This window comes from Pantherophis guttatus, chromosome 4 (assembly GCF_059756535.1).
Source record: "Pantherophis guttatus breed Tessera chromosome 4, ASM5975653v1, whole genome shotgun sequence".
Lineage (NCBI taxonomy): Eukaryota > Metazoa > Chordata > Lepidosauria > Squamata > Colubridae > Pantherophis > Pantherophis guttatus.
Genome location: NC_142066.1, coordinates 16069686 through 16095608, shown reverse-complemented (window position 1 = coordinate 16095608; position 25923 = coordinate 16069686). Strand labels below are relative to the sequence as shown.

The 25923-nt window shown below is 36.7% G+C and overlaps 1 protein-coding gene across 1 annotated transcript; it reads left to right on the top strand.

The window, feature by feature from the left end:
• Nucleotides 1-9634: 9634 nt before the first annotated feature.
• LOC148113772 (vomeronasal type-2 receptor 26-like) lies at nucleotides 9635-25655 on the top strand. The gene is made up of 7 exons (XM_087893371.1): nucleotides 9635-9805; nucleotides 17561-17730; nucleotides 18693-18984; nucleotides 19992-20840; nucleotides 23224-23451; nucleotides 24385-24511; nucleotides 24754-25655. Exons 1-7 carry the CDS (start codon nucleotides 9635-9637, stop codon nucleotides 25653-25655), a joined length of 2739 nt encoding a protein of 912 aa, XP_087749497.1.
• The last annotated feature ends 268 nt before the right edge of the window (nucleotides 25656-25923 follow it).

The window sequence follows — 25923 nt, the reverse complement described above, 5'->3', positions numbered from 1 at the left end:
AAAACATCTTGTAGAAATTCTCCCTTAGATTTTGTGCTTGTGTAAATCTTACATTTCTAACCCATATCTTTTCCCATGTTTCCATCGTTATTGGTTCACCTACATTTTGTGCCCATTTTATCATACAGTCCTTAACTAAATCTGTTTCTGAATCTATTTCCACTAATGCATTATACAACCTTTTTATATGCATTTGACCTTTATCTCTTATTTGCTTTATCAAATTCTCATCCTGCTGCAAAATACCAGTTTTTTGATCTTCTCTCCATCTGGCCTGCAGCTGTCCATACTGAAACCAAGTCTTAATAATTCCTTCTTCTCTTAATTGCTCCATAGATTTTAATTGTAATGTGACTCCTTCCTTATAGAGGAGTTCTTTATATGTAATCTTATCTTGCTTTTGCTCTAAATTTATGTTCTCTATTGCGTGTCTGGGTGCTGTCCATATTGGTAACTTATCATTTAATTTATATTTATACTTTTTCCAGACACGCAATAGAGCATTTCTTAATATATGACTTTTAAAAGTCTTATCTACTTTCTTTTCATACACTAAGTAAGCATGCCAGCCGTATACCAAACCATATCCTTCAATATTCAATATCTCTTCCTCCGTTAGGTTTATCCAGTCTGTGATTGCTGAGAGGGCCGCGGCTTCATAATACAATCTTAAATTAGGCATTTTAAGACCACCTCTTTCTCGAGTGTCTTGCATTATCTTATGATTAACTCGCAGTTTCTTGCCTGCCCACACAAATTTATTTATGCCCTTCTGCCATTCCTTCAAGTTTTCATCTTTTTTAAGTATAGGTATCATTTGAAAAAGAAATAAAAATTTTGGTAAAATATTCATTTTTACAGTGGCTATCCTTCCCAGCAAAGACAGTTGTAGTTTTTTCCAGTTGTCCATCTCTTTCTGTATTTTATGCCATAATGGTTCATAGCTGTACTGATATAATTTCATATTTGCAGTCATAATATAAACCCCCAGATATTTAACCTTCTTAACTACTTCAAATCCTGTTAACCTTTCTATCTCTTCTTTTTGGCTCCTAACCATATTTTTAGCTATTATTTTTGTTTTAGCTGTATTTATTTTAAAACCAGATACTTGTCCATATAAGCAGGTTATATCCATCAAGGCTGTAATCGATTGTACCGGTTGGGTTAAGGTAACAACCAGGTCATCAGCAAATGCTCGTAACTTGTACTCATGCTGTCTAATTTTAATTCCCTTTATTGTATTCATTTCACGTATCTTGTTTAATAAAATTTCCAGTGTCAATACAAACAATAATGGAGACAAGGGACAACCTTGCCTTGTTCCTTTTTCTATGTTAAAAGCATCTGTTAAACCACCATTAACTATTATTTGTGCTGTTTGTTTTTGATATATTGCCTTAATAGATTGTACAAATTGTTCTCCAAATTGCCTCTGACATCATTTCTTTCAAATTCTCTTGTTTATTCTCCTTCACCCCTCTGAATCTTAAAGCAAATTCCATATCTCTGTATTGTATCCTTGTTACATCATCTTCAGCCCTTTGAATTCTGTTTTGGGCTTCTCCTAATTTACTATCCAAAATTTCCAAAGATTGTTTAATTTCCTCAACTCTATCATCCACCATTTCAATATTGCCTGCCAAACACTTAAATGCCATTAATATATCATCCCTAATCTTCTGATTGCGAGTTGCAATCTCATCTGACACAGCCTGTATTTTTTCATTAGTTTCCTTAATTTTTTCATTAGTTTCCTTAATTTTTTCATCAATCACATCAACAATTTTATTTTGGGTGACTTGGAGGGCTTGTTGTAACATTTCCAACGTTAAAATCTGTGGATCCGCTGGAGGAGCAAGAACTTGTAATCTAGGAATATGAGCTGGGGAGCTGCCAGCACTCCCTGTTCCTTTAGTGGGAACAGTTTTTACAGACTTTGAAGCCACTTCCAGTTTAAAATTAGTCTTTATATTTAATCAGAGCCAAAAAGAAAAGTTCCTCAAAAGATTTCCCAATATTAATTAACGTTTAAAGTCCTCCTTCTGTCAGCACAAAAGCTTTTTTTAGGCAAAGGGCTGCCAGCAAAACGAAACTTTTCCTGTAGCTTTCCGTTTCCCCCGCCCTTTCAAGCTTCAATCGCCATTTTGTTGCAAAGTGCTAAGTAGTTACTTCCGAAGGAGGCTCTAGACTTTGGAGTTAGGTAAAAAATACTTGCAGTCTGATTTCTCCTTGCTCGTTCCGCCTGCTGTTAGTTCAAGATGTTGATTCCCTCATTTCCATTCAGCAAAATTGGTCGCGGCTTCTAAATCCGCTAATTAATGGAGACGTCCCTGGTCTGGAGCGGCTTGACAGGCTTTTAGGGAGCACGCACCCTTCGCGCCCCAGGATCTTTCCTAGGGCGTTCGGGGGGGCTCTACCTCCACCTGCCTGCTCTTCTCTCTCCCCTTTGCCCGGGGAGAGAATTCCAAGCCTCCAGACAGTGTTTGTCAGCTGTTCTGGGGCTTTGACGGAGCCAGGGAACAGACGCTCAAAAAAGAATGTCTTCGAGGCTCGCGGAGCCAACAGGAAGTCCAGATAGTCAATTTTCATGGTGCTTGGAACAGATCCAGAGCATCAGTCAAAGATATAACTAGTATGTTATATATAATAATTATATAACTATCATTTCTTATATGTACACTGAGAGCATATGCATGCACCTTATGTACACTGAGAGCATATGCAGCAAGACAAATTCCTTGTGTGTCCAATCACACTTGGCCAATAAAAAATCTATTCTATTCTATTCATTGAGGTTTGCAATGATTGGTTGTATTTGGATAAGATTCTGAATCAAATAAACCTAGTTCATTAGTTGGTGCAGTAGTAGATGAGGAAATTATGAATAGGGACATAGGCTCTGAGTTACAGCAGGTACAATAAGGAAAATGTGGCTATCATGGCATAATTAGCAGAACTGGAATTGGCTGAAATCATACAGTACGGGTCTGTACTTAGCTGAGCAAAGTTTAAATACCAAGTTTATTCACAACATTTGACTTTAAATACTTTTTTATTTTTATCCTACAGCTTTTCTTGCAACAAGTCTTTCTGTAATATTCAGGTCAGGTATTGTTCTTATATAGACAATCAATCTTTTAATAGTGGATTTTCAGATGAATGGAATTGTTGAATTAAAATTGAAACAAAAGAAATTGTAAGGGAATGAAATCTGGATTCCCATAAGGGAATGAGTGTATTCCAGAAAAGTAAGAGACAAATCAATTCAGATAGTTTGTGTGACAGATAAAGGGTAAAGACAGCTCCTCCTTAACAGTTCCCAGAGCATATGCTTTATGGGGATGGCCGTTTGCCTTACTTTGGCAAGATTCTGTCTATAAGTAAGGAATATTAAAAATATTTTAAAAATTTGTCTCTCAGTGTTGTTTCTGCCAGGATTCCTGCCATCTCTCCTAGGTCTTCATTTTTATTTTCCGCTATGTTCTGGAACCTAAGATAAAAAGATGCCTTCTCCATTTCCAGATACATGATCGATTCTTCCAATTCTCTGATGATTGACATCTGATTTTGTTCCATCATTTCTATCTTCTTGTCTGTTTGTTCCATTTTTACCTCCACTTTTTGGATCCTTTGCTCATTTTTTCACAATATTCTGTTGTATTTTTTTCTATTTTGTCGTCCATTTTCTTAATATTGTCCTTTATTTCTCCCACTTCAGACTTCAAATGCTCATGGTTTCTTCTTGTTTCCTCATGGTTATTCACGATAGATTTTTGTGTCTTATTCATTCCTTCCTGAATCATTGCCAGTATTGATTGAATGTTTTGTATACTGGACGTGGAGATTGCCTTTTCTTTCTCTGTTCCTAACATGGTATCTATTGATCTTTGCTGTGCAGGAGATGCTGTAAGGGATGTCTGATTCGAGCTTATTTTCTTGTTTATTTTAATTATAGTTGTTGTGCCTATGCTTGTCATTTTTACTCTTTGTTTTAAGTTTTCACAAAATTTCATACACTAGCTTACTTTTAGTATCTTTAAATTAGTTGTCTATGTTAATAATTAACTTGTATAATATATAAATCTTTAAATGGCAATCTGTATTTATAATTTTATAAATTTATCTATGTTAATACTCTTATCACCTTAATAAGTATTTAAGGAACAGGATCAAGCTCAACCCTTCCAAGACTGAGTGGCTGTGGTTCCCGGCATCCCGATATAGTCAGTTGACTCCATCACTGACTATCAGGGGCGAGTCTTTGGCCCCCGCGGAGATGGCGCGCAATCTGGGTGTCCTCCTGGATACGCAGCTGTCTTTAGAGGAACATCTGATGGCGGTAGCCAGGGGGACCTTTTGTCAGGTTCACCTGATCCACCAGTTGCGGCCCTTTTTTGATTGGGATTCCCTGTGGACAGTCACTCATGCCCTCATCACCTCGCACCTGGACTACTGCAACGCTGTCTACATGGGGCTCCCCTTGAGGAGCACCCGGAGGCTCCAACTGGTCCAGAATGCGGCCGCGCGGGTAATTATGGGAGCTGCCTGGTGCTCCCACATAACACCACTCCTGCGTGAGCTGCACTGGCTCCCATTGGTCTTCCGGGTGTGCTTCAAGGTGTTGGTCACCACCTTTAAATCGCTCCATGGCATAGGACCTAGTTATCTTCGAGACCGCCTGCTGCTACCGATGACCTCCCACTGACCTGTGTGCTCCCACAGAGAGGGCCTCCTCGGAGTGCCATCAGCCAAACAATGTAGGCTGGTGACCCCCAGAGGGAGGGCCTTCTCTGTGGGGGCACCTACCTTCTGGAATCAGCTGCCCCCTGAGATAAGGAGAATTCAAGACCTTGGTGCCTTCCGCTGTGCCCTTAAAACTTTCTTTTTCCAGCAAGCCGGGCTGGCTTAAAATAACATTTTTAAAAAACATTTTTAACTGGTTTGTCATTTTAAATTGGGGCCAAATTAATATATATCCTTTTAATTGTTTTTAATGTTTGTATTGTATGTTTTTAGCTGGCTCTACACCTCCCTGAGTCCCTAGGGAGAAGGTGTGGTATATAAATTTGAAATAAAATAAAATAAAATAAATAAAACAAACCACTCTATCAAACAATGTATATTTCTATATATCTTTCTATAATACTTAATCAAGGTTTTGTAGGTTTAAATTTTTGAATACACTTATATAAAGAGGAAGGGAAATAAAAGGAGGGAAGTGAGGAAAAAAATTTAGGATTTTAACAATTCATTAATTTGTTCTTAGTATAAGTAACACAATATATATAATAAATCTATGGTTATAAATAGATAATGCTAAATGTTACTAATATTAGTATAGATGGGTAAATAGATAGATAAATAGGTAGAAGGATAGGTAAATAATTAATATAAGTAACAATAAAGCAACTTGTCTCAATCGTTAAACACTAATTAGCAATCAATATTCCACAATCAACTGTTCTTAATAGTTAATAAATAATTCTACTCATCTAAACCAATTGTATTCACAGTCTATTTATTTTAGAACCCACACCTCTTTCAAATCAATATCTGGGTGTATATGTTGTAAGTTTCCATCTCGACAGTTCGCTTGCCTTTCGCGTTGTCACTGTCTGTCAAAGTTGGTTCTTTCTTCCGTTGCTCGTTATATCTTCCAATCTCTAACTTCTCTCGTCACGCTCACAATTCTAGTCCAAGACACCTTTCTCTATTCGGTCTGTTTATTTTATAATCCACATCTCTTTCCAGTCAAAGTGTGGGTATATCTGCTGGAGTTTCTTTGTTTCCACCGCCTTTCTCTTTTCGCACTGTCACTGCCTGTCAAAAGTTCTTCTTCCGCTCCTCTCACCTTTTCATCGCCGTTTATCTGGCTGTCGTTTTGCCGCTTACTTTGGAGTCTCGATCTCTCCGCTCTCTTCTCCCACTCTATAGCTGTACAACACTCAATTTCTTTCCCTTGTTTCTCTTACCGATGCGATCTCTTGTTTCAATTTTCACTTCCTACTCCTCAGTTGTCAGTGCTTCAGGCCAGCCAAAATGGCTGTTTTTTTCCTCAGAGATTTCTCCTGAACCTTCGGGGAGATTGCTTTTCTCTCTGAGTTCCTTGAAGACTCCTCTTTTTTCTATTGATCTCTCTGGGATCAATAGTGCCTAAATTGGCTTCCTGGTTAGGAATATTGGAATTTCAAGAACAGAGCTCCATTCTCTTGTTCCAGACATGCTGATGTCACTGCCAGATATCCGAAGCGACATTGATGAGTGCAAACAAATTATGCCTGCAGGCACAAATTGCCAAAAGAGGTGCACGTCAGATTCACTAAAAAAACCATAAAAGAAGAACTCTACTGAGAGATGAGGTATCAGGCAATCCTGTACAAGGGGAAGGAGATAATAACACTCAAACAGATTCCAAGAAGAGTAAGGGACCAGAGGAAAAACTACAATTTCCTAACAGCACAATTAAACAAATACAAAGTGATGTTCCATTGGCTGATACCGGAAGGCATTTTAATCTCTTGGCAAGAGAAGAAATTTAGGATTGACAGTTTGGAAAAAGCCCAGGAGTTCTTCGACCATCATTTCATGCTAGAGGAAGACCAGGAAAGCAGAGAAGAACCGGAGAATAAAAGCCAAGAGGAACGCTCCACAGAAGAAATGGAAGGAGAACAAGAAGAAAGGAGAAGATTGGAAAGAGAAAGAATGGACAGAGAGGGAGCGAGGGAAAAAACACAAATAGTAACAAGAAATACAAGAAGACTAAGGACAATGAATAGATAAGAATAAAAATGGAACAGGAAATAAAAATGATTTCAATCAATATAAACAGATTAAATGCACCAGTCAAGAGAACCCAGACATTTACAAAATTGCAAAAATTGGAGATGGATATTATAAATTTACAGGAAGTCCATATCAAGAAACAGCATCAAAAAATATTAGATTAGGAAAGTTATACACTTCATTAGCAGAACAAAAAAAGAGAGGAATCAGTTTATATTAAAAAAACACCTGAAAACAAAACAAATATACACAGACGAAGATGGAAGGGTCTTGATGATTGAGATACAAATAGTGTTAAAAACAATATTACTGATTTTGATCTATGCACCAAACAGAAACCAAAATGAGTTTTTTAAAAAAATACATGATAAAGTAAAAGATTTGGAATATGAGAATATTTGTATTATAGGTGATTTCAATACAATTACAGACATGGAAAAAGATTACCAGAGTAATAAGAAAAATAAAACTAAGAAAAAGACACTTCCAGATACCTTCAAAGAGATGACACAGCAACTACATCTGCAAGACGCATAGAGGGAGGTAAGTAAAGAAAAAAAAACAGTATACATTCTATTCTAGCCCACATCAATCGTGGTCTAGAATAGACATGGTCTAGATGACGACAGAATTCAGAAAAGACGTAGAGGAAGTAGAAATATCGACAAATAGGTGGGCAGACCACAATCTGGTAAAAGTAATATGGAAAGGATATTGAAGAAAGAGAAGATGGATGATGAACAAGGAAATATTAAAAGATAAAGATTATTCACAGATGATTGAAAAAGAAATGAATATATTCTTCAAGATAAATACAAAAGAACAAACCTCTCTCCAAAACTTATGGGATATGGCAAAAGCCTATATAAGAGGCTTGACAATTAAATACATGGCGAAGAAAAATAAAGATAAACAACAAATAAGAGAGAATTTGCTAAAGGAACTTAAAAAATATGAATCCGAGTTACAGAAAGAACCTCAAAACAAAACATGTAAAGGAAAAATAAATTTGACAAAACGAAAAATTAATCTGATCACACAAACAGAAATAGCAAGGAAAATCAAATTAGCAAAACAGAACCATTTTGAACATGCAAACAAAACAGGATGTTGGCTGGCGTATAAATTAAAAAAAGAAAAAGAGAACAAAACAATACACCAACTGCAAGATGGCACAGGAGAGATATACTATAGAAATGAAGATAAAAAGAATATAGCAAGAACCTTTTTCCAAAACTTATATGAACAAGAAGAGATCTCGGAAGAAGATATTAAAGAATATTTAAATAAAACAAACACCCAAGGATTGGAAGAAACACATAGAGAGTTACTGTATAGACCAATTACTATGACAGAATTAATAGAGGCAAGGAAAAAACAATAAAACAATAAAACCCCAGGACCAGCCGACATACCGGCAGAATTCTACAAAACATGTCAACACTCAATAGATGAAATCTTACTTGAAACTTTCAATGATTCACTCTTAAAAACCACAGTCCCCAAATCTTGGACTGAAGCTATCATCACACTTATTCCAAAAGAAGAAACAGATCAAACACAAATAAAAAACTACAGGCCAATATCATTATTAAATGTAGATTACAAATTATTTACACTGATTATCACAGAGAGACTAAAAAGAGTAATTAATGAGTACATTCACCCAGATCAGAATGGCTTCCTTCCAAAAAGGCAAATAAAAAACAATTTGAGATTAATAATTGATGTTTTGGAATACTATGAAAAAAATTCAGATAAACAATTGGCATTAATTATTTTGGACGCACAGAAAGCCTTTGATAACCTAAATTGGAAATTCCTCATATTACAATTGGAAAACATGAAATTTGGCGACAAATTTTTAAATATGATTAAGAAGATTTACTCCTCCCAAACCGCAAAAATAATGATAAATGGAGACATGACAGAACACTTTACAATATCAAAAGGAGTGAGACAGGGATGCCCCCTATCCCCCCTATTGTTCATATTATCTCTAGAAACATTACTAAATGAAATTAGAAGAGACAAAGAAATAAAAGAATTGAAAGTCAAAAAAGAGGAGTATAAGCTTCAAGCCTTAGCTGATGACATGGTTTTTATTATAGAACAGCCAATATTAACAGGAACTAAATTATTAGCAAAAATAGAAGAATATGGAAAGGTAGCTGGACTTAAAATTAACAAACAAAAAACAAAGGCATTAACGAAAAAACTTACAAACCAACAAGAGAAGGAATTAGAAGATAAATTGGGAATACAAATGTCAAAAAAGATAAAATATTTAGGAATTTGGCTTACTAACAAAGGATCATCAATTAGAGAAGATAACTATAATAAACTGACAAGACAGATAAAAAAGGATTTAGAAATTTGGAGTAAGTTACAGTTATCATTCCTTGGAAAGATTGCCTCGATTAAAATGAACGTACTACCCAGAATCTTATATCTCTTTCAAGTAATTCTGATAAAACCGGGGAAGGATTTCTTCAAAGATTTTAACAAAATGATTGCAAATTACATCTGGCAGGGGAAGAAAGCAAGGATCAAAATAAAGCACTTACAGGATACAAGAGGGAGAGGAGGATTAGCACTACCGGATTGGGAAACGTACTATAAAGCAGCATCACTGATTTGAATTAAGGACTGGATAGAACTCAAAAATAAAAGAATACTGACATTAGAAGGTTTTGATTTACAAAGAGGATGGCACACATTTCTGTGGGAGCAAAAAAACAAACAACATGGATATTTCCAATGACATATTATCAGAGAAGCACTGTTCCAAACTTGGCAGGAGATAAAAAAAACACATTACGATAAAATTCCAGAATTGCTATCGACTATGGAGGCCCAGATCTACCCCAATGCTATGGATATTGACAAAATGAAAACCTATAAAGATCTGTTAAACAATCAAGGGGAATTAAGATCAAGACAAGAACTGAAAGAACTGGGTACAGACATTGATTGGTGGCCATATTTACAAATAAAATCTAGGTATAAGACAGATTTGGTACAATTTGGATTCCAAAAAGGGCCATATGAATTAGATAAAATTTTACAAGGGACAGATGATAAATTGATAACAAAAACTTATAATTATCTATTAAGATATAAATTAGAAGAAGTGGTTAAAGAAAATATGATAATTTGGGTGAAGAATTTCGGATATAACATTGAATTGGAAAAATTATGGAATGTAAATTATAAACTAACAATGTCTGTATCCTACAAAGAGAATATGTACAAAATGTTCTATAGATGACACCTCCCGCCTGCCCAACTGGCAAGAATGTTTCCGAACACCTCCCCAATATGTTGGACATGCAAACTCCAAAAAGGAACCTACTACCACATGTGGTGGTCCTGTCAGAAAGCAAAACAATTTTGGCAGGCAATTAGAATACAAATAGAGGAAATCATACACCAAAAAATAGAAATGAGGCCAGAAACCTTTTTATTAGGAATTATTACAGGGCAATACGAAAAAGAAATAAAATAATTAAACATATACTAACGGCAGCACGAATAGTTTTTGCCCAGAATTGGAAGAATGAGGATATACCAACAGAAGATAAAATAATTAGTAAAATTATGAAATGTGCAGAAATGGGCAAACTTAAAAGGAAATACAGGAAAAGGAGGAAACCGACTATTATTTAGTATGGCAGAAATGGTATAACTGGTTGGAGAAGAAGAAAGGGAAAAAGGATATGGATATAAATGAGAAGATAAAAATTATAGTTAAGAAATTAAGTACCAATTAAGGAAAATAGTAAATTAAATGTAGATTAAGAAAATGCGAAGAGATGATGTACCATAATCTGTATTTATATTTATACCTTTTTTTCTATCTTTTTCTAGTATATCTCTTGTATCTATATTTCTGGTACATCATCTCTTCGCATTTTCTTCTTATAAAGAAGATGTAAAGATTTGTTTTATGCTTATTTGTTTTGTATGTTTTGTTGTTGTTTGTATGTTTGTTTGTACTTTTTAATAATAAAAAATTAAAAAAATATTTTAAAAATTTGCTTGGAAAAAATTACATGCTTTCTTAGTTTTTGGAGTCTGACAGGAAAGTTTCATAGCCTTGAAGGTGCAGCCTGTTGAATATCTTAGTAGAACATACTCATGGGAACGTTGAGTCTGTTCTCAAGATGCCAGTCTTCTTCCTGGCATTTGGCACCCAAAAAGTGTCCCTTCATTTTGATCTATTTCTCCTCACAAAGAATATTAGTCTCTTGACAAAAAGTAGGTATCAGAAGGTTGGGAACTAATCCAAGGACCATTACTTATTAAAATGTAATCTTTAATCATGTACCACTTTTGCATATGCTTGTTTGCATCATTTCCCCTCCTTTTCTGAAATGTATAAATATCAATTCATCTTTTGTTTGCAAGAGTGTGTCTCACTATCCTTTTGGTGTGGCCCCCTCAAGAACATATGTATTTATAATAAACGCTGCAGTGAGTTTCCATTATTATGTGTTCTGATTTGGCAGAAGCAACTCCGTCTTTGTGTAGTTTATTAGCGGGCACTACTTCAGTAACTTCAACAGACCAACTTTTAGGTGGAATTGACATCCTGTGCCTGTTATTTATTTATTTATTTATTTATTTATTTATTTATTTATTTATTTATTTATTTATTTACTTACTTATTTATTTACTTATTTATTTATTGGTTCGATTTATAAGCCGCCCTTCTCCGGAGACTCAGGGCAGCTTACAAGGCGTTAAGCAATAGCCTTCATACTTTTGTATTTACCTGCTTATTAGGGCTTTCACCCCCCCCTCAAGCGGTGTTCTTTTTTTATACAAAGTCAGCTTATTGCCCCCCACAATCCAGTTTCTGTAACTTCTTCTTATTTAGGTTTGTTGTCTGCACTTGACAGAAAACTACATTTCACACCTCAGAAATAAACTTTCTGCTGAGAAATGTTAGAATGTTGGCCTGATCAATATTCAAACAAATACTTTGCATTGCCATTGAAATCAAGATTTACAAATATCATTAGGTTAAAATTTTAAGTTTCTAGCAACCAACAATAGCAAGAGTTGAAACCTTGAATACATATGTACCCTTTTTCCCTGAAAATAAGAGCTCCCTGGATAATAAACCAATCGGGCTTTTGAGCATATGTGTTAAAATAAGCCCTCTCTGAAAATAAGCCCTCTCCGAAAATATTTAAATGCATGTGCAGCTGATCCCAGCCATTTCCTCTGGTTAGGGTTAGGGAGACAGAGCTGAAAATCAGGTAAGATGGCAAGATGAGCCCCGTCTTGCTCCATGTGCCCCAAAATAATGAGACCCCCTCAAAAATAAGGCCAAGTGCTTATTTTGGGGTTCAAAAAATATAAGACAGGGTCTTATTTTTGGGGAAACACAATAGTTACAGTTTTTTAAGGAGGGTCCATGCCATGATAAACATGCTGGTGTCACATTTCTCTTTTATATCCTACAGCTTTTATTTCAGTTGTAATAGGGGAGGCTGAGCAAGAATGAAGAGATTCTGTAAACATAATGATCATACCGTATTTTTCAGTGTATAAGACGCACCTTTTTACCCCCAAAAAGGGGGTGAAATTCTGGGTGCGTCTTATACGCTGAATGTAGCCCTGCGCACCCACCTGCCCCCACCCTTCGGCCATTTTCAGCCAGTTCCAGGCAGCAGGGATCTGGGTCAGAGCACAGTCTGAGGAACAACCCTCCCTCTTTGGGATGGTGGGGGGGAGGGGAATCTGCCCTGCAGCTTCGGGGAACAAGGCGGATGCCACAATTTGTGGCTGGTCACCCCTCTGGCCGCACTGACTTCACTCCCCAGCAATGTGAGGAGCCGCCGCCGCTGCTGCCTAAGCCCTCTCTGTGCCCAGGAGCCAAGCCGAGCTGAATGGGAGCCCCTAAAGGGAAATGTTCCTCCTTTCCAGCCATCGCTGCCTGGATTCCCCAATGCAAATCTCAAGAGTCGTGCTTCAGGTGGCGGCCAGTTCCCCTGCAATGTGCAGCGGGGAACTGGGAAGTTCTTTGGATTCGGGGAGGGTGATTGTACCACTGCCACCTGAAAGTGTTTTTCTGCACATTGCAGAGCCGCGTGTCCCCGTCCTCCTTCTCAGCAGACTCTTCTCTTTCCTCCTGGCCAGATCCGCAGCCTGAAACACGGTAGACTTTTTTTTTGTCTCTGCACACCCTGTGTTTGGAATTGGGAAGGGGATCGCGGGTCTGAGTCTAAGTGTAAATGTGTAAGTGTAAATGTGTAAGACAGAGCATTTGTTGGTTGAGATTTGCAGTTGCCAATTAATTGACCATTCAGACACATAGTCAAGGTCTCTTTTTAGTGTCTGTTACAGACCAATAGAAGCAGTACTAAATACATGAAATTTGTAAAGCTATGCAGAGATCAATGAGTATCTCAATATCTGTAATACAGGTTGAATTAGTTATAGCATGTTAAAAAGAGTCTCCATATATTCTGGAAGTTTGTAATAAATTTATCCAATTCAGAGTGCTCAGGAAAGGAGTCATCTTAGACTTCTAAGCTTACTTTTAGTATCTCATGAACATGCACAAGTTTCATCAACTCTCTCTGTGTGTGTGTGTGTGTGTGTTTGTTTGTTTGTTTGTTTGTTGCTCATTATACTTCCCACAAAGAGTAGCAAGGAAAGAAAGAAAGAAAGAAAGAAAGAAAGAAAGAAAGAAAGAAAGAAAGAAAGAAAGAGAAAGAAAGAAAGAAAGAAAGAAAGAAAGAAAGAAAGAAAGAAAGAAAGAAAGAAAGAAAGAAGGAGGAGGGAGGGAAATGTTTGATACAGGGACACTGGACGCTGGCTGAGATTTTCTTATATTTTCTCAATTCAACAAGAAATTGGATTATAAAAATAGGAGTAGGGAAAAATCAATTTACAACTAGTCCTAAAAGCAATTCTAGTACTTAGAAAAAGAGTTCAACAGTGAAGTTGATTATGCATAGCTGGAATTTTCCTTTTATTACATGTGCAGTAGCAGACGTCAGACAGTAACCTTACAAAGATGCTTTTACTTCTATTTCTAGTCTGAGTAGATCTTGAATTGGTCTAAATTGCCCCTTCTCTCTCTGTGATTGTAAAGATTTAACAGATGAGGAGAAGCAAGAAACTGATACAAACCTTGAAAGATGGAGTTCTTGGTACGGGGATTACTGACTATCTAAGTGATATTTAAATCTAAGTGCTATTGCTATTTCTGTGATCATGCAGTTAAGTATTGTACATTCACTGTTGAACTGATAAAAGGTACCTGGAAAAAGTTTCCTCCTCCTCTTACTGTTAATCTTATTCTGACCTAAACATTTTTACGCACAAATGTATTCAATGGTGGGATTCAGCCAGTTTGTGCCAGTTGAGGCGAACTGGTAGTTAAATTGCTGCTGGCCCTGCCCCTTCCAGGAGTTCCTACATGCCCCATTTTGACTCCCAGGTAAGTGCAGGGAGGCCTACTAGGCCCAAAACGGGGTGTTGGAGTGTGTGGCACGCCCCCCCCAGTGTCCCATTTTCACTCCCAGGAGGCTTCAGGGAGGCCTACTAGGCCCAAAACGGGGCGTTGGAGTGTGTGGCACGCCCCCCCCAGTGTCCCATTTTCACTCCCAGGAGGCTTCAGGGAGGCCTACTAGGCCCAAAACGGGGTGGGGGAATGTGTGGCATGCCCCCCCCCCGGTGTCCCATTTTCACTCCCAGGAGGCTTCAGGGAGGCCTACTAGGCCCAAAATGGGGTGCCAAGGACCCTGCAGACCATTTTTGTTCCCAGGGGGTGCAGGAGGCCAAGTGCTGTCTGTCACACCCCATGTCCATGGCCACCATGGCCACGCCCACCCAACTGATCATTAGGGAAGAGAACCGGTTGTTAAATTATTTGAATCCCATCACTGAATGTATTGGACTAAAAAAAAACAACAACCCACCAAACCTTCCATTAAGAAATGCAAATTTTATTTATTTATTTATTCATTTATTTAACTTACATGCCAAGCATATCACCTCAAAGTGATCTAGATAGCTTATAATCAATAGAAACAATATTAAACGTTAAAACAATACACAATAACATTGCTTTGAAATTGAGAAAAATGGAAGGAAGGGAGTCATATGCACAAAGGAAGAAGGTGGGGTCTCAACTTAGTCTATTAATCGTCTCCAGAATGAGATGCCTCTATACAATTTGCAGGTTCTACATTTTCTACAATTCAGACAGATTCAACTGGAATATCCCAATGATTCTTGGAAGTTTCATTTCCATGGAAGAACTAACTGAACAATAAGTGTCAATTCCAAAAGATATATGCACGCACAAACATAGAGATCACATATTTCAGTATAATTAGGAAAATGCTAATATTGTCCAGAGAAATTATTAAGATCAATACCAGGAAGGAAGGGAGGGAAGGAGGGAGGGAGGGAGGGAGGTATAGAGCTGTAATCTATTTAGCAGAAATATACTGGTATGCAATACAAAATGAAAGGCTTTCCTAGCAATATTTGACATCAATGTGAACTTTAGTAGGAAACCTAGGCCAAAAACAACTAGTTTCATTGAAGTTCAATCATAATGGTTTACATTAATAATGGTACTGTCAACTACAAAAAGAATTCCAAGCTTTCTGTAATATTTTGACTTAAATATAAGCATTTGGTTTTCCAGATATGGATGATTGCTTCCAGTGCCCAGAAGATCAGTATCCAAATAATGACCAGGATTTATGTTTGTCAAAGCATGTAACTTACCTATCCTTCAAAGAATTATTGGGGGCCAGCTTAGCTACATCAGCTCTTGTGCTTTCTTTTATCACGACGCTGGTGCTAGGAATCTTCTTGAAGTACAACAACACTCCCATCATCAAAGCCAACAACCGCAGCCTTTTCTACACCCTTCTCATTTCCCTCCTCCTCTCCTTCCTTTGTTCTCGGCTTTTCATTGGTCGACCCGTGAAGATAACATGTTTCCTTCGACAGACTGCTTTTGGAATCATCTTCTCAGTGGCTGTTTCTTGCATGTTGGCCAAAACCATCATTTTGTACTGTATGGCTTGGAACTTCTCCACCCTTCCCAGATGTAGATATGTGGTCCATAAGTAGTGAAATAATTATAGAATGTAATGAAGGATCTGTTGCAATGTTTTATTCTGTTTTAGGTTTTATGGGTTTCCTGGCTATAATCAGTTTTATTGCAGCTTTCTTAGCTAGGAAGTGACCAGACACATTCCAGGAAACCAAGTCAATTACTTTCAGTATGCTGGTGTTTTGCAGTGTCTGGTCGTCCTTTGTGCCTGCCTACATAAGTACCAAAGGAAAATACACAACAGCTGTGGAGATCTTTGCCATCTTGGCTTCTAGTGCTAGACTCCTGGCTTTTATCTTTTTCTCAAAATGTTACGTCATTATAATTAGACCAGATCTTAATAAAAGGGAGCAATTAACAAAAAGAGTGAATTAAAGTATGTTGTCAAAAAAAAAAAAATCTTCACTGGTGGAAATACAATGACATCCAGCATTTAAATTCTACCTGATATCATAATGCTAAATAAATGGGAGAATGTATGGACTAATTGGTAAAAATTTACTTTGAATTATAGTTTGAAAGAACATTTTTATAAAATGATGTATCCTTGATATTTGACTCAAGATAGATTAGCAAAAATGTATATAGAGGGACTTCTAACTAGTGTTGGAAATGTAAGAGACACTGGATTATATAGTTTTATGAGAGACTGGAAGTCATTTATGGACTTCTACAAGTTAAATAGTTAAATACAAGTTAAATAACAGATGGTTAACAGAAAGATTTGAAGATTAGTGTAATGTTTTAGCTAACCTGTTCACCATATATACATACATATATGAGAAAGAGATGGAGGGAGGGAGGGGGAGAGAGAAATGTTGGCCCAATATGATTATCAGATAGAGATCCCTTCATCTGGAATGTTAGTTTATATAATATAGTTTTCTTGTTAAATAAGGAAGATAATTTTTACAACTATTTGTAGACCCATTATGTTAGGGGAGGAGAATTCATAAGGTGCTTTTATTTAATTTCAGCATCCAGCTGGGTGGGATTTTTTATGCTCAATGTTAGACATTTGGGTTATTATTATTATTTTCTTTTTTGTTTTTGTTCTTGGTATTGGATATATGCTTTCCTGGGTTGTGTATGGTTGGATTTTTTTCCCCTTTGTATTTATTCTTATTCATAAAACAGAATAAATATACAGAATAGAAAAACAATAAAGAAAATTTTACTTGACATATCAATCTCATCAAAACATGCATTTCTCTACATCATCTTTGTTATTGTTATTGTGGCAACATGAAGGGAATTGTGTATGACTAAGAATAATCTCTCGGGAACACTAGAGTTTTTGCTGTAAAAGAAATTAGTTTTGCAAAAAAAAGAGAACAAAACAGAACTGGCTCTGTAACTCTTGAGTCATTCATTATCTTCTCTATAATTATGAACTTTTTCAGCAAACTGGTAATTCCCAGGGCCATTATTACTACTGACAGAGACTTTAAGCATCTCCTCTGGCCTTCAGAAATAGGCAGACTATAGAGATAGTATAATAACCAAAGCTTGGCACTGAGGCTTTAAACTGCATTTACCTGGCTTTCAATCCATCCCTTTGTTTTGCAGATCAAGGGGGCGGTAACAATAATGTGGGATCCGTGGAAGTCTTTTTTTTCACAAATGATTTTCTATGTAGCTGTAATTCTTGGTTTCCTCATATTATTCTTTCTCCCTAAGAGTGTTGGCCAAGTAGCAAAATGCATGAGCACTGAGCCTGCATCAATTTCTCATAAATATGATCAAGCTGGGGACTTCATTGTTGGTGGTGTAATTTCTCAGACCTTCGTTATGTCTGAAAGGATGTCATTCAGGTATCATCCCAGAAAGGATGATTTGGTAGAACACATGTGAGTAACTAAATATTTTAAAACTTGCTATTCTTATTCTTTCTTTTTATTTTCTGCGCAAGACATTCTACAGTGTATGATTTTGGTCATGTGTGAACAATCAAGTATTTTTTAAATTATGTACTATAGCATCTGTTTATTTTTCTTCAAAAATGTACCCCTCTCTGTTCAGTTTAGACTGATGGTGTTAGTACATCTTACAGTATAAATCATATTAATGTTAGTTCTTTATAGAATAGAATAGAATTCTTTATTGGCCAAGTGTGATTGGACACACAAGGAATGTGTTTTAGGTGTATATGCCCTCAGTGTACATATGGAGAATAAAATATATTCATCAAGAATAAAAAGATACAATACTTAGTGATAGTCAAGGTTAGTAATAAGCTATCAAATCCTACTAGGAAACAAATAAAAACAATATAATTGAAAGATACAAGCAACATGGTTATAGTAATAAGTGGGAAGAGATAGATACTAGTAAGGAAGAGAAGAATAATAGTAATAATATAGTCTTAGGAAATTATTTGACAGTGTGGTGGGAATTAATTGCTAAGCAGAATGATGGCATTCAGGAAAAAACTGTCCTTGGGTCTAGTTGTTCTAGTGTGCAGTGCCCTATAGGGTTATTTTGAGGGTAGAAGTTGAAACAATTTATGTCCAGGATGTGAGGGGTCTGTATCACAAGGCTAGTTGTTCAACCTCCCTTCTTTATGCAGATTCATCAATGTCTTGAATGAGACCAATCACTGCTGTATCATTTGCAAACTTCAGTATTTTGAGAGAGGGATCTTTTGAGATTCAGTCATTGGTGGAGAAGTGGAGAGAGCACACAGCCCTGGGAGACTCTGTTATGAATTTTACATCATTCTTCTCCTGCTTGAACATAGAAAAGAATAAAACTTTATTTCAGAACTAATTATACAGAGAATACTTAACTATTTTTTAAAATTTCATTGTAGATTATTGTCACAGAGCTACCAACACATCATGGCTGTGGTTTTTGCTGTAAAGGAGATTAATAAAAATCCCCAGATCTTAACCAATATCACACTAGGCTTCAACATTTACAATAACTATTTTCTTCCAAGATATACTTGTATTGCTGCTATGGAACTCCTCTCTACACCAAACAGATTCATCCCTAATTATAAGTGTCACAATCAGAAGAATCTGATTGCTGTCATAGGAGGACCAAGTTCTATTGAATTTCTTGATATGGCTACCATTATGACAGCTTACAAGTTTGTGCAGGTAAGTCCTTTGCTTAACATATATTGGAGATTGGGGTGGGTTAACGATATTTTAGTGTTCTAATATTTCATTGTGGTAAATTGATAAATTTACACAATGATAAATTTCATTGTGGTTTCTTTTGGAGAAAGTTTAAAAAACAAATGTAGCTTCGATAATCTCAGCTGAACTTTGGAAAGAGCATCCAAATATAACAAGTATAGCTGTCAAAGAAGTCATGGTATTGTGTACATCACATTGGTATAGCATTCTTTTGTGACATCTTTGTAGCACTTACGTGGACAATCTTGAAGTCTTCCCAAACTTCTGTACACTCTAGAGCAACTGGCAAGGCATGTGTTGGTCATCCATTCTGATGATGTGTCCCACCCACCGAATCTGGGCTCTGATTGTGAAATCCAGCTTCAGTATCCAACTAAAATTCCTGGACCATTTCATTTCTGAAAAGCTTACTTTATATTAAATACATGGCTAAGCAATGTCGAGGTAAAACTAACTCTGAGATCCTCAGGTCCCAGTTAATAGTATTAAACAATGATTTTCCCTGCCAAACCCCCAGACTTCCACGTAGACCAAGTAAACCATTTCCCTTTGTTATGGGAACCATCTGCCTCAACTGCACACCTGTTAAGATGTCCTTGAAAAGTTTCTAGAATCTCACAAGCTTCAGTGGAACTGTAGAAGTGTCATTCCTCTAGTTAACTCATTTATAATCAACACTTCCCCTTCCCCACCTTTCTCTAATGGCAAATAGAAATGACAAGATACATAGCTGCCAAAGTTTCACTCTTGACACTGATAATCAAGGGTTCAATGCTGCTGGACTCTACATGATCAACTTATTAAAAAATTAAATTAACTGATTAAATTGAAACATTAATTAAATTCATTTCAGTTAATATTATATAGCATATTAATAAGTGGTATTTAATACAGTTATATTAAAATACACCAAAGACCATCATTTACTGTGTGACTGGTATTTTTCATCACCTTGTTTGTTTTAGTTTGCATATAGTTCTGTCCCAGAGACCAGTAGCATTACGCAAAGTCATTTCTTTTACTGGATGCTCCCAAAGGCCAATCATCAATATCATGGACTTCTCCAGCTCTTTTTGCATTTTGGCTGGACCTGGATTGGGATGTTGTACCTTAATATTGGCAACATAGCTGAGAACTTGCTGAGGAATGTTATTCCCATGTTTTCCAGAAGTGGGATTTGTTTTGCATTCATAGAAAAAATCTCAAGTGAATTTCTCAATGAGGATGAGAAGACACTGCGTACATCATACAATATTTTAAGTGTTGTTTCGAAGAGTACAGCTAAAATAGCGATGTTTCTGGGGGGATTTCAGAGTATGCTAAATTTAAGGGCTTTGCTCAGATTTTCAGAATATAACGATATGCCATGTAACCCCAAGGTTTGGTTTATGACAGCGGAGGTAGACTTCTCATCCCTTCCTTTCCAAAGATATTGGGATCTTAATTTCATTCATGGCTCTATAACGCTTGCAGTACACTCAAAACAAGTGTCGGCTTTCCAGAAATTTGTTCAGATGAGGAGCCCGATTTTAGATGAGGAAGATGGATTACTAATTCAGTTTTGGCAACAGATGTTTAACTGTTTGCCCCAAGTTTCCATCATAGACGAAGAGGATGACAATATCTGCACTGGGGAGGAGAAACTAGAGATTCTCCCTGTATCTGTGTTCGAAACCAGCATGACTGCCCACAGCTACAGTATCTACAATGCTGTCTATGCAATTGCACATGCTTTGCATGCCATGTATTCTTCTTTCCAAGGCCGACAAAGAAGAATAATGAGAGAGAATTTCCTGAGTCAACAGTCATGGAAGGTAAGGAGAATAATTTGGACATTCCACTAGGTCCATAGTAGCAAACCTATGGCACATGTGCCAGAGGTGGCATGCAGAGCCCTCTCTGTGGGCACGCGTGAACAGGAAGCTGTTCTTCCAGGTTCCATTGCACCCATGTGCACCAGATAGATGTTGCTGCATACATGCGCACGGCAGCCAGCTATCTTCTGGGTTCCGGTCCGCGCTTGTGTGCCAGCCAGCTGGTCTTCATGCAAAGACCAGCTGGCCGGTGCACATGAACGTGACAGAACCTGGAACTGCAGCTGGCTGCTGCAAAGATGGGCTCTAGCCAGCTGCTCTAGTCTGGGTTCCGGTGCTGTAAATTGCTGTAATAAAGCAAGTTAGGTATACTTTGAAGGAATATATGGTTTGATAAAAATTTACAAAACTATTACAATTTACAATGGGAATTTAACTTTCAACATTTGTTTCTGCCTGTATGAATTACTTGTCTAAACTCTCTCTCTCTCTGTGTGTCTGTTTGTGTGTTTGTTTCTCATTATATTCCCAATGGTTTTTTTAGAAAATAATTTGTCTATTTTAACCATCAAGACTGTTCTACCAGTTATGGAACATCTTATATCAATTTTCCCTCTATATAACATTTAACTCCAGGGACTTCTCCAGGTAGTCACTAGGAATCAAAGGTGCATATGTACATACAAACATGCATGCAAACATGAAGAGAAAGAAAGAAAGAGAAAGAGAGAATGTGGAGAGAGGGAGAGAGAGAGGGAGGGAGGAAGGAAGAGTGACAACATTCAGAATAAAAGTTCTTCTCTTGAAATTCCAATTGTTGCATCTCTTCTACGTAATCAAATTCAATATACATTTTATTATATGGCATTTGACCTTCTCAGATTCTGATTAATATTAGTGTAACAATGTTTAAATTAGAAGGATCAAATAAACAAAATTGTGTGTCACAAGGTTTTAAAATTCAGAATTCAAAGTCTTTCAATATTTCCTTGTTTCTCCTGTTCTTTTTGTGCTATTTTCCCTATTTTAAAACATTGAAACCAAGTAAGTACACTAGATTATTATTAAGTAGGAAGCCCAAGACCTCTCATGTTTCTCTTATTAACAATAAAATCTTCCAATTTATTATCTTTCCATGAGATGTCTTTTTTTCTCTCATTTTTATTAGTTTATAGTATAAAACCCAAAAGTACAAAAGCAAATAGTAGGACACAGAGTGAAAGGTAAGGGGAAGAGATATCCTTGGGATGTCTTGTTATTATGATAAAAGTCTTCTTAAAAATAGACATTCAATAACAAGGCAAGAAGTAGAAAAGATAAACATAAGCTTTTTTTTTCTGTGTTTGACCCAGATATTCAGTAGATTATTTATTATTGTATTGTCTCTTATAAGTTTTCTATTTTTGATAGTTAGACTTCCTTAATGATGCATTATGTCATCTTTATAAAATTGATTTTTTTCAATAGATGGAATTATTCTTTGCATAAGAAAAAAAATATTGTTTCGTTTCTGTAAGTGTAAATATTTACCAAGTCATATTATTAAATTAGTGAATAATTTATTTGCTGAGTTATTATAAACATGCTTTGAAAGAGAACTTTAACTACTGATTGTCCTACAAATATATATATATATATATATATATATATATATATATATATATATATATATGTATGTATGTATGTATGTATGTATGTATGTATGTATGTAAGTTTTCACGGGTATATATGTGTGTACAGTTAATATTTCCGGTTTCTTCCTGTGTAATTGTGAACATATCCCTAAAAGGGTAGAAGCAACGTTTGGCAGAATAATTGGCAGAATAATATTTGGCAGAATAATCAGAGAGGCTATTGAAATAGAGAAAAGACCATATTGCATGAATAAACATGATGACACTTCCTGTCTGCCTACTATTTGGAAACCTGCTCTCATAGATAGACGAATCTTAACACAAAATATAAAATATAGATCAAGGGTTCATCAAAAGGCCTGTATTGCCACAAGTTCCAGCCAAATCACATTCCAGCCAGCCACAAAGATGAAGCCCTGCCACCTGGTGGAGAAAAACCAACCATACACCCGAAGCCAAGCCAATAAACACCGACTGGGACTCCCAACCAATCAGAATGAAAAGGTGGAGCCATCCCAGACTACCAGCACCAGATTTGAAATAGTAATGGCAGTTACTGCAAAAGACCCCTCACATAAGCCTGATGATGGCAGATGAGATTCTGTCGAAACGTTGCTTCTACCCTTTTAGGGATATGTTCACAATTACACGGGAAGAAACCCGAAATATTAACTGTACACACACACACACACACACACACACACACACACACACACACACATGTTTTCACTTTTATCACTACTGTTTAGCTCCACCGATTTCTACAAAGTATATATTTTAATAACAGTGCTGGAGAAAAAATTTCTTTTGACCAGAATGGTGAACTGCTGGCAGGATTTGACATCATAAATTGGATCACTTTCTCAAACCAGACCTTTCTCAGAAAGACAGTTGGAAAGATAGACCCATCAGCAACCACTGACAAATGTTTGACTATTGATGAACATGATGTGGTTTGGCCCAGCTGGTTTAATCAGGTAGAGTTCATGTTATTTTAACTCCTGTTGCACTTCTTTCCCCACTTTTTCCCCACTGTCCCAAAAGTGTTACACAGCTCAAACTTTAATCTGAATGGCACAGATATTCAGACATGTAAATTGTGAAGCTTGTGCTCGGTGAAATTATGTGGAAAACAATGAGTCCTTCAGAAAGACAGGAATGGTTGATCATCTGCTTCTTTCTTAGTTTCTAGTAATGGAAAGACTTGAGAATTATGGCGCAAATTCATACTCTAGCACCATTATAATCCATTCATCCAATGAATGTTAATGCATTTCCTAGATAAGGAATAAAACTATTAACAGCAATTTGTGGCCCCATTGCAAATAACTGAGAATTTGACCCTCAAAATTTAATTCATTGTAGGGTACCAATCTCTGGACAATTCCATTAGCAAACTCTGTTGGATTAAAAAAAATTGTATACAGACCAATAAATGCAACAATACAGTAAATTAATTTCCTAAGACTCAATATGTTCCTACGTGACCACGCTGAAGATATAAAGGAAATGAACTAGTCTAGTGTAGTGGTTAAGATATCAGGTTGGAAACATGGCAACCATGAGTTCCAGTTCCATCTTAGACAAAAAGCCAGTTGGTTGAGCTTTGACCGGTTACCTGTTCTCAACCTTAGAAAGGAATCAAAGGCAAACCAATTCTTGAAATCTTGCCTAGAAAACTGCAGGGACTTGTCCAAATAGTCTTTGTGAACTGGACACAATTGAATAGAAGAAGAAAAAAAAAGAAATCCTATAATCCTATTTTATACTGCAGTATTCTAAAAAGATGGTAGATTCTCCTTGAATCAATGGTTCAACCTGCCAATGGAAGATATTTTGAGATCTACAGTATTTGAAAAAGCCTATTTTCTCTGTTGAACCTTTTTTTTTCTTTTTTCTTTTCTGGAAAGGAATGTCCTGTTTCACTTTGTAATGAGAAGTGCAAGCCAGGTTACCGCAAGACCAAGCTCGAAGGGCAATCGTTTTGTTGCTATAACTGCACTCGATGTCCAGAGGGAAAGATCACAAATCAGATAGGTAAGAGATTCCAGATTTATGTAGTTTCTTTTACACATAAGCTGTTTCCTCTCTACTGATGGGTGAAGTGAAAAAAAGGAAATAAAAATGGACAGTTTATTACTTATTAACAAAATCTACACTAACAAATCATACCATGAGACTAATTCGCGACACACTTATTTATCTTTTTAATCTGAAAGACTAAGCAGGGTGGGTTCAAAAATATATCCTTTTTTAACTTTCTATATTTCATTTATCAGATCGAGATGAATGTTTCCAGTGCCCAGAAGATCAATATCCAAACAACAAGCAGGACTTATGCGTGCCAAAGGATATAAGTTACTTAAGTTATGAAGAACCTTTGGGGATCAGTTTAGTGACCTTGGCTCTTGTGCTTTCTTTTGTCACAATATTGGTGCTGGGAATCTTCAGGAAGTATCACAACACTCCAATCATCAAAGCCAACAACCGCAGCCTCTCCTATACCCTCCTCCTCTCCCTCCTCCTCTCCTTTCTTTGCTCTCTACTTTTCATTGGTCAACCCATGAAGATGACTTGTCTCCTTCGACAGACTTCTTTTGGGATCATCTTCACTGTGGCTGTTTCTTGTATGTTGGCCAAAACTGTCACCGTGGTGTTTGCGTTCATGGCCACCAAACCAGGATCAAGGATGAGGACATGGGTTGGGAAAAGCCTAGCCCTTTCCATTGTTCTCTCCTGCTCCTTTATTCAATTTCTTCTTTGTACTGTGTGGTTAGCAACCTCACCCCCTTTCCCAGATATGGATAAGCACTCCTTCATTTCTGAAATTGTTGTGGAATGCAATGAAGGGTCAGATATCATGTTTTATAGTGTTCTATCTTTTATGGGTTTCCTGGCTATAGTCAGTTTTATTGCAGCTTTCCTTGCTAGGAAGTTACCAGACACTTTCCAGGAAACCAAATCTATCACATTCAGCATGCTGGTTTTTTGTAGTGTCTGGTTGTCCTTTGTCCCAGCTTATGTGAGCACCAAAGGCAAATACATGGTAGCCGTGGAGATCTTCTCCCTCCTGGCCTCCAGCACTGGGCTTCTGGCTTGTGTCTTTTTCCCCAAATGCTACATTATCGTCATGAGGCCTCATCTGAATAAAAGGGAGCATCTCATAAAGAGAACTGTTTAAGCAATCTTGCCTTTTGTTTTTGTCCAACATGGGAATAGCACAATGAGATAAATCCCTTAAGGCATCAATTTTGAGAGGTACATTAAAGGTCAAATAGTCATTAGCAGAACAAAGAAAGAGAGGAATCACAGTTTATATTAAAAAACACCTGAAAACAAAACAAATATACACAGACGAAGGCTGGAAGGGTCTTGATGATTGAGATACAAATAGTGTTAAAAACAATATTACTGATTTCGATCTATGCACCAAACAGAAACCAAAATGA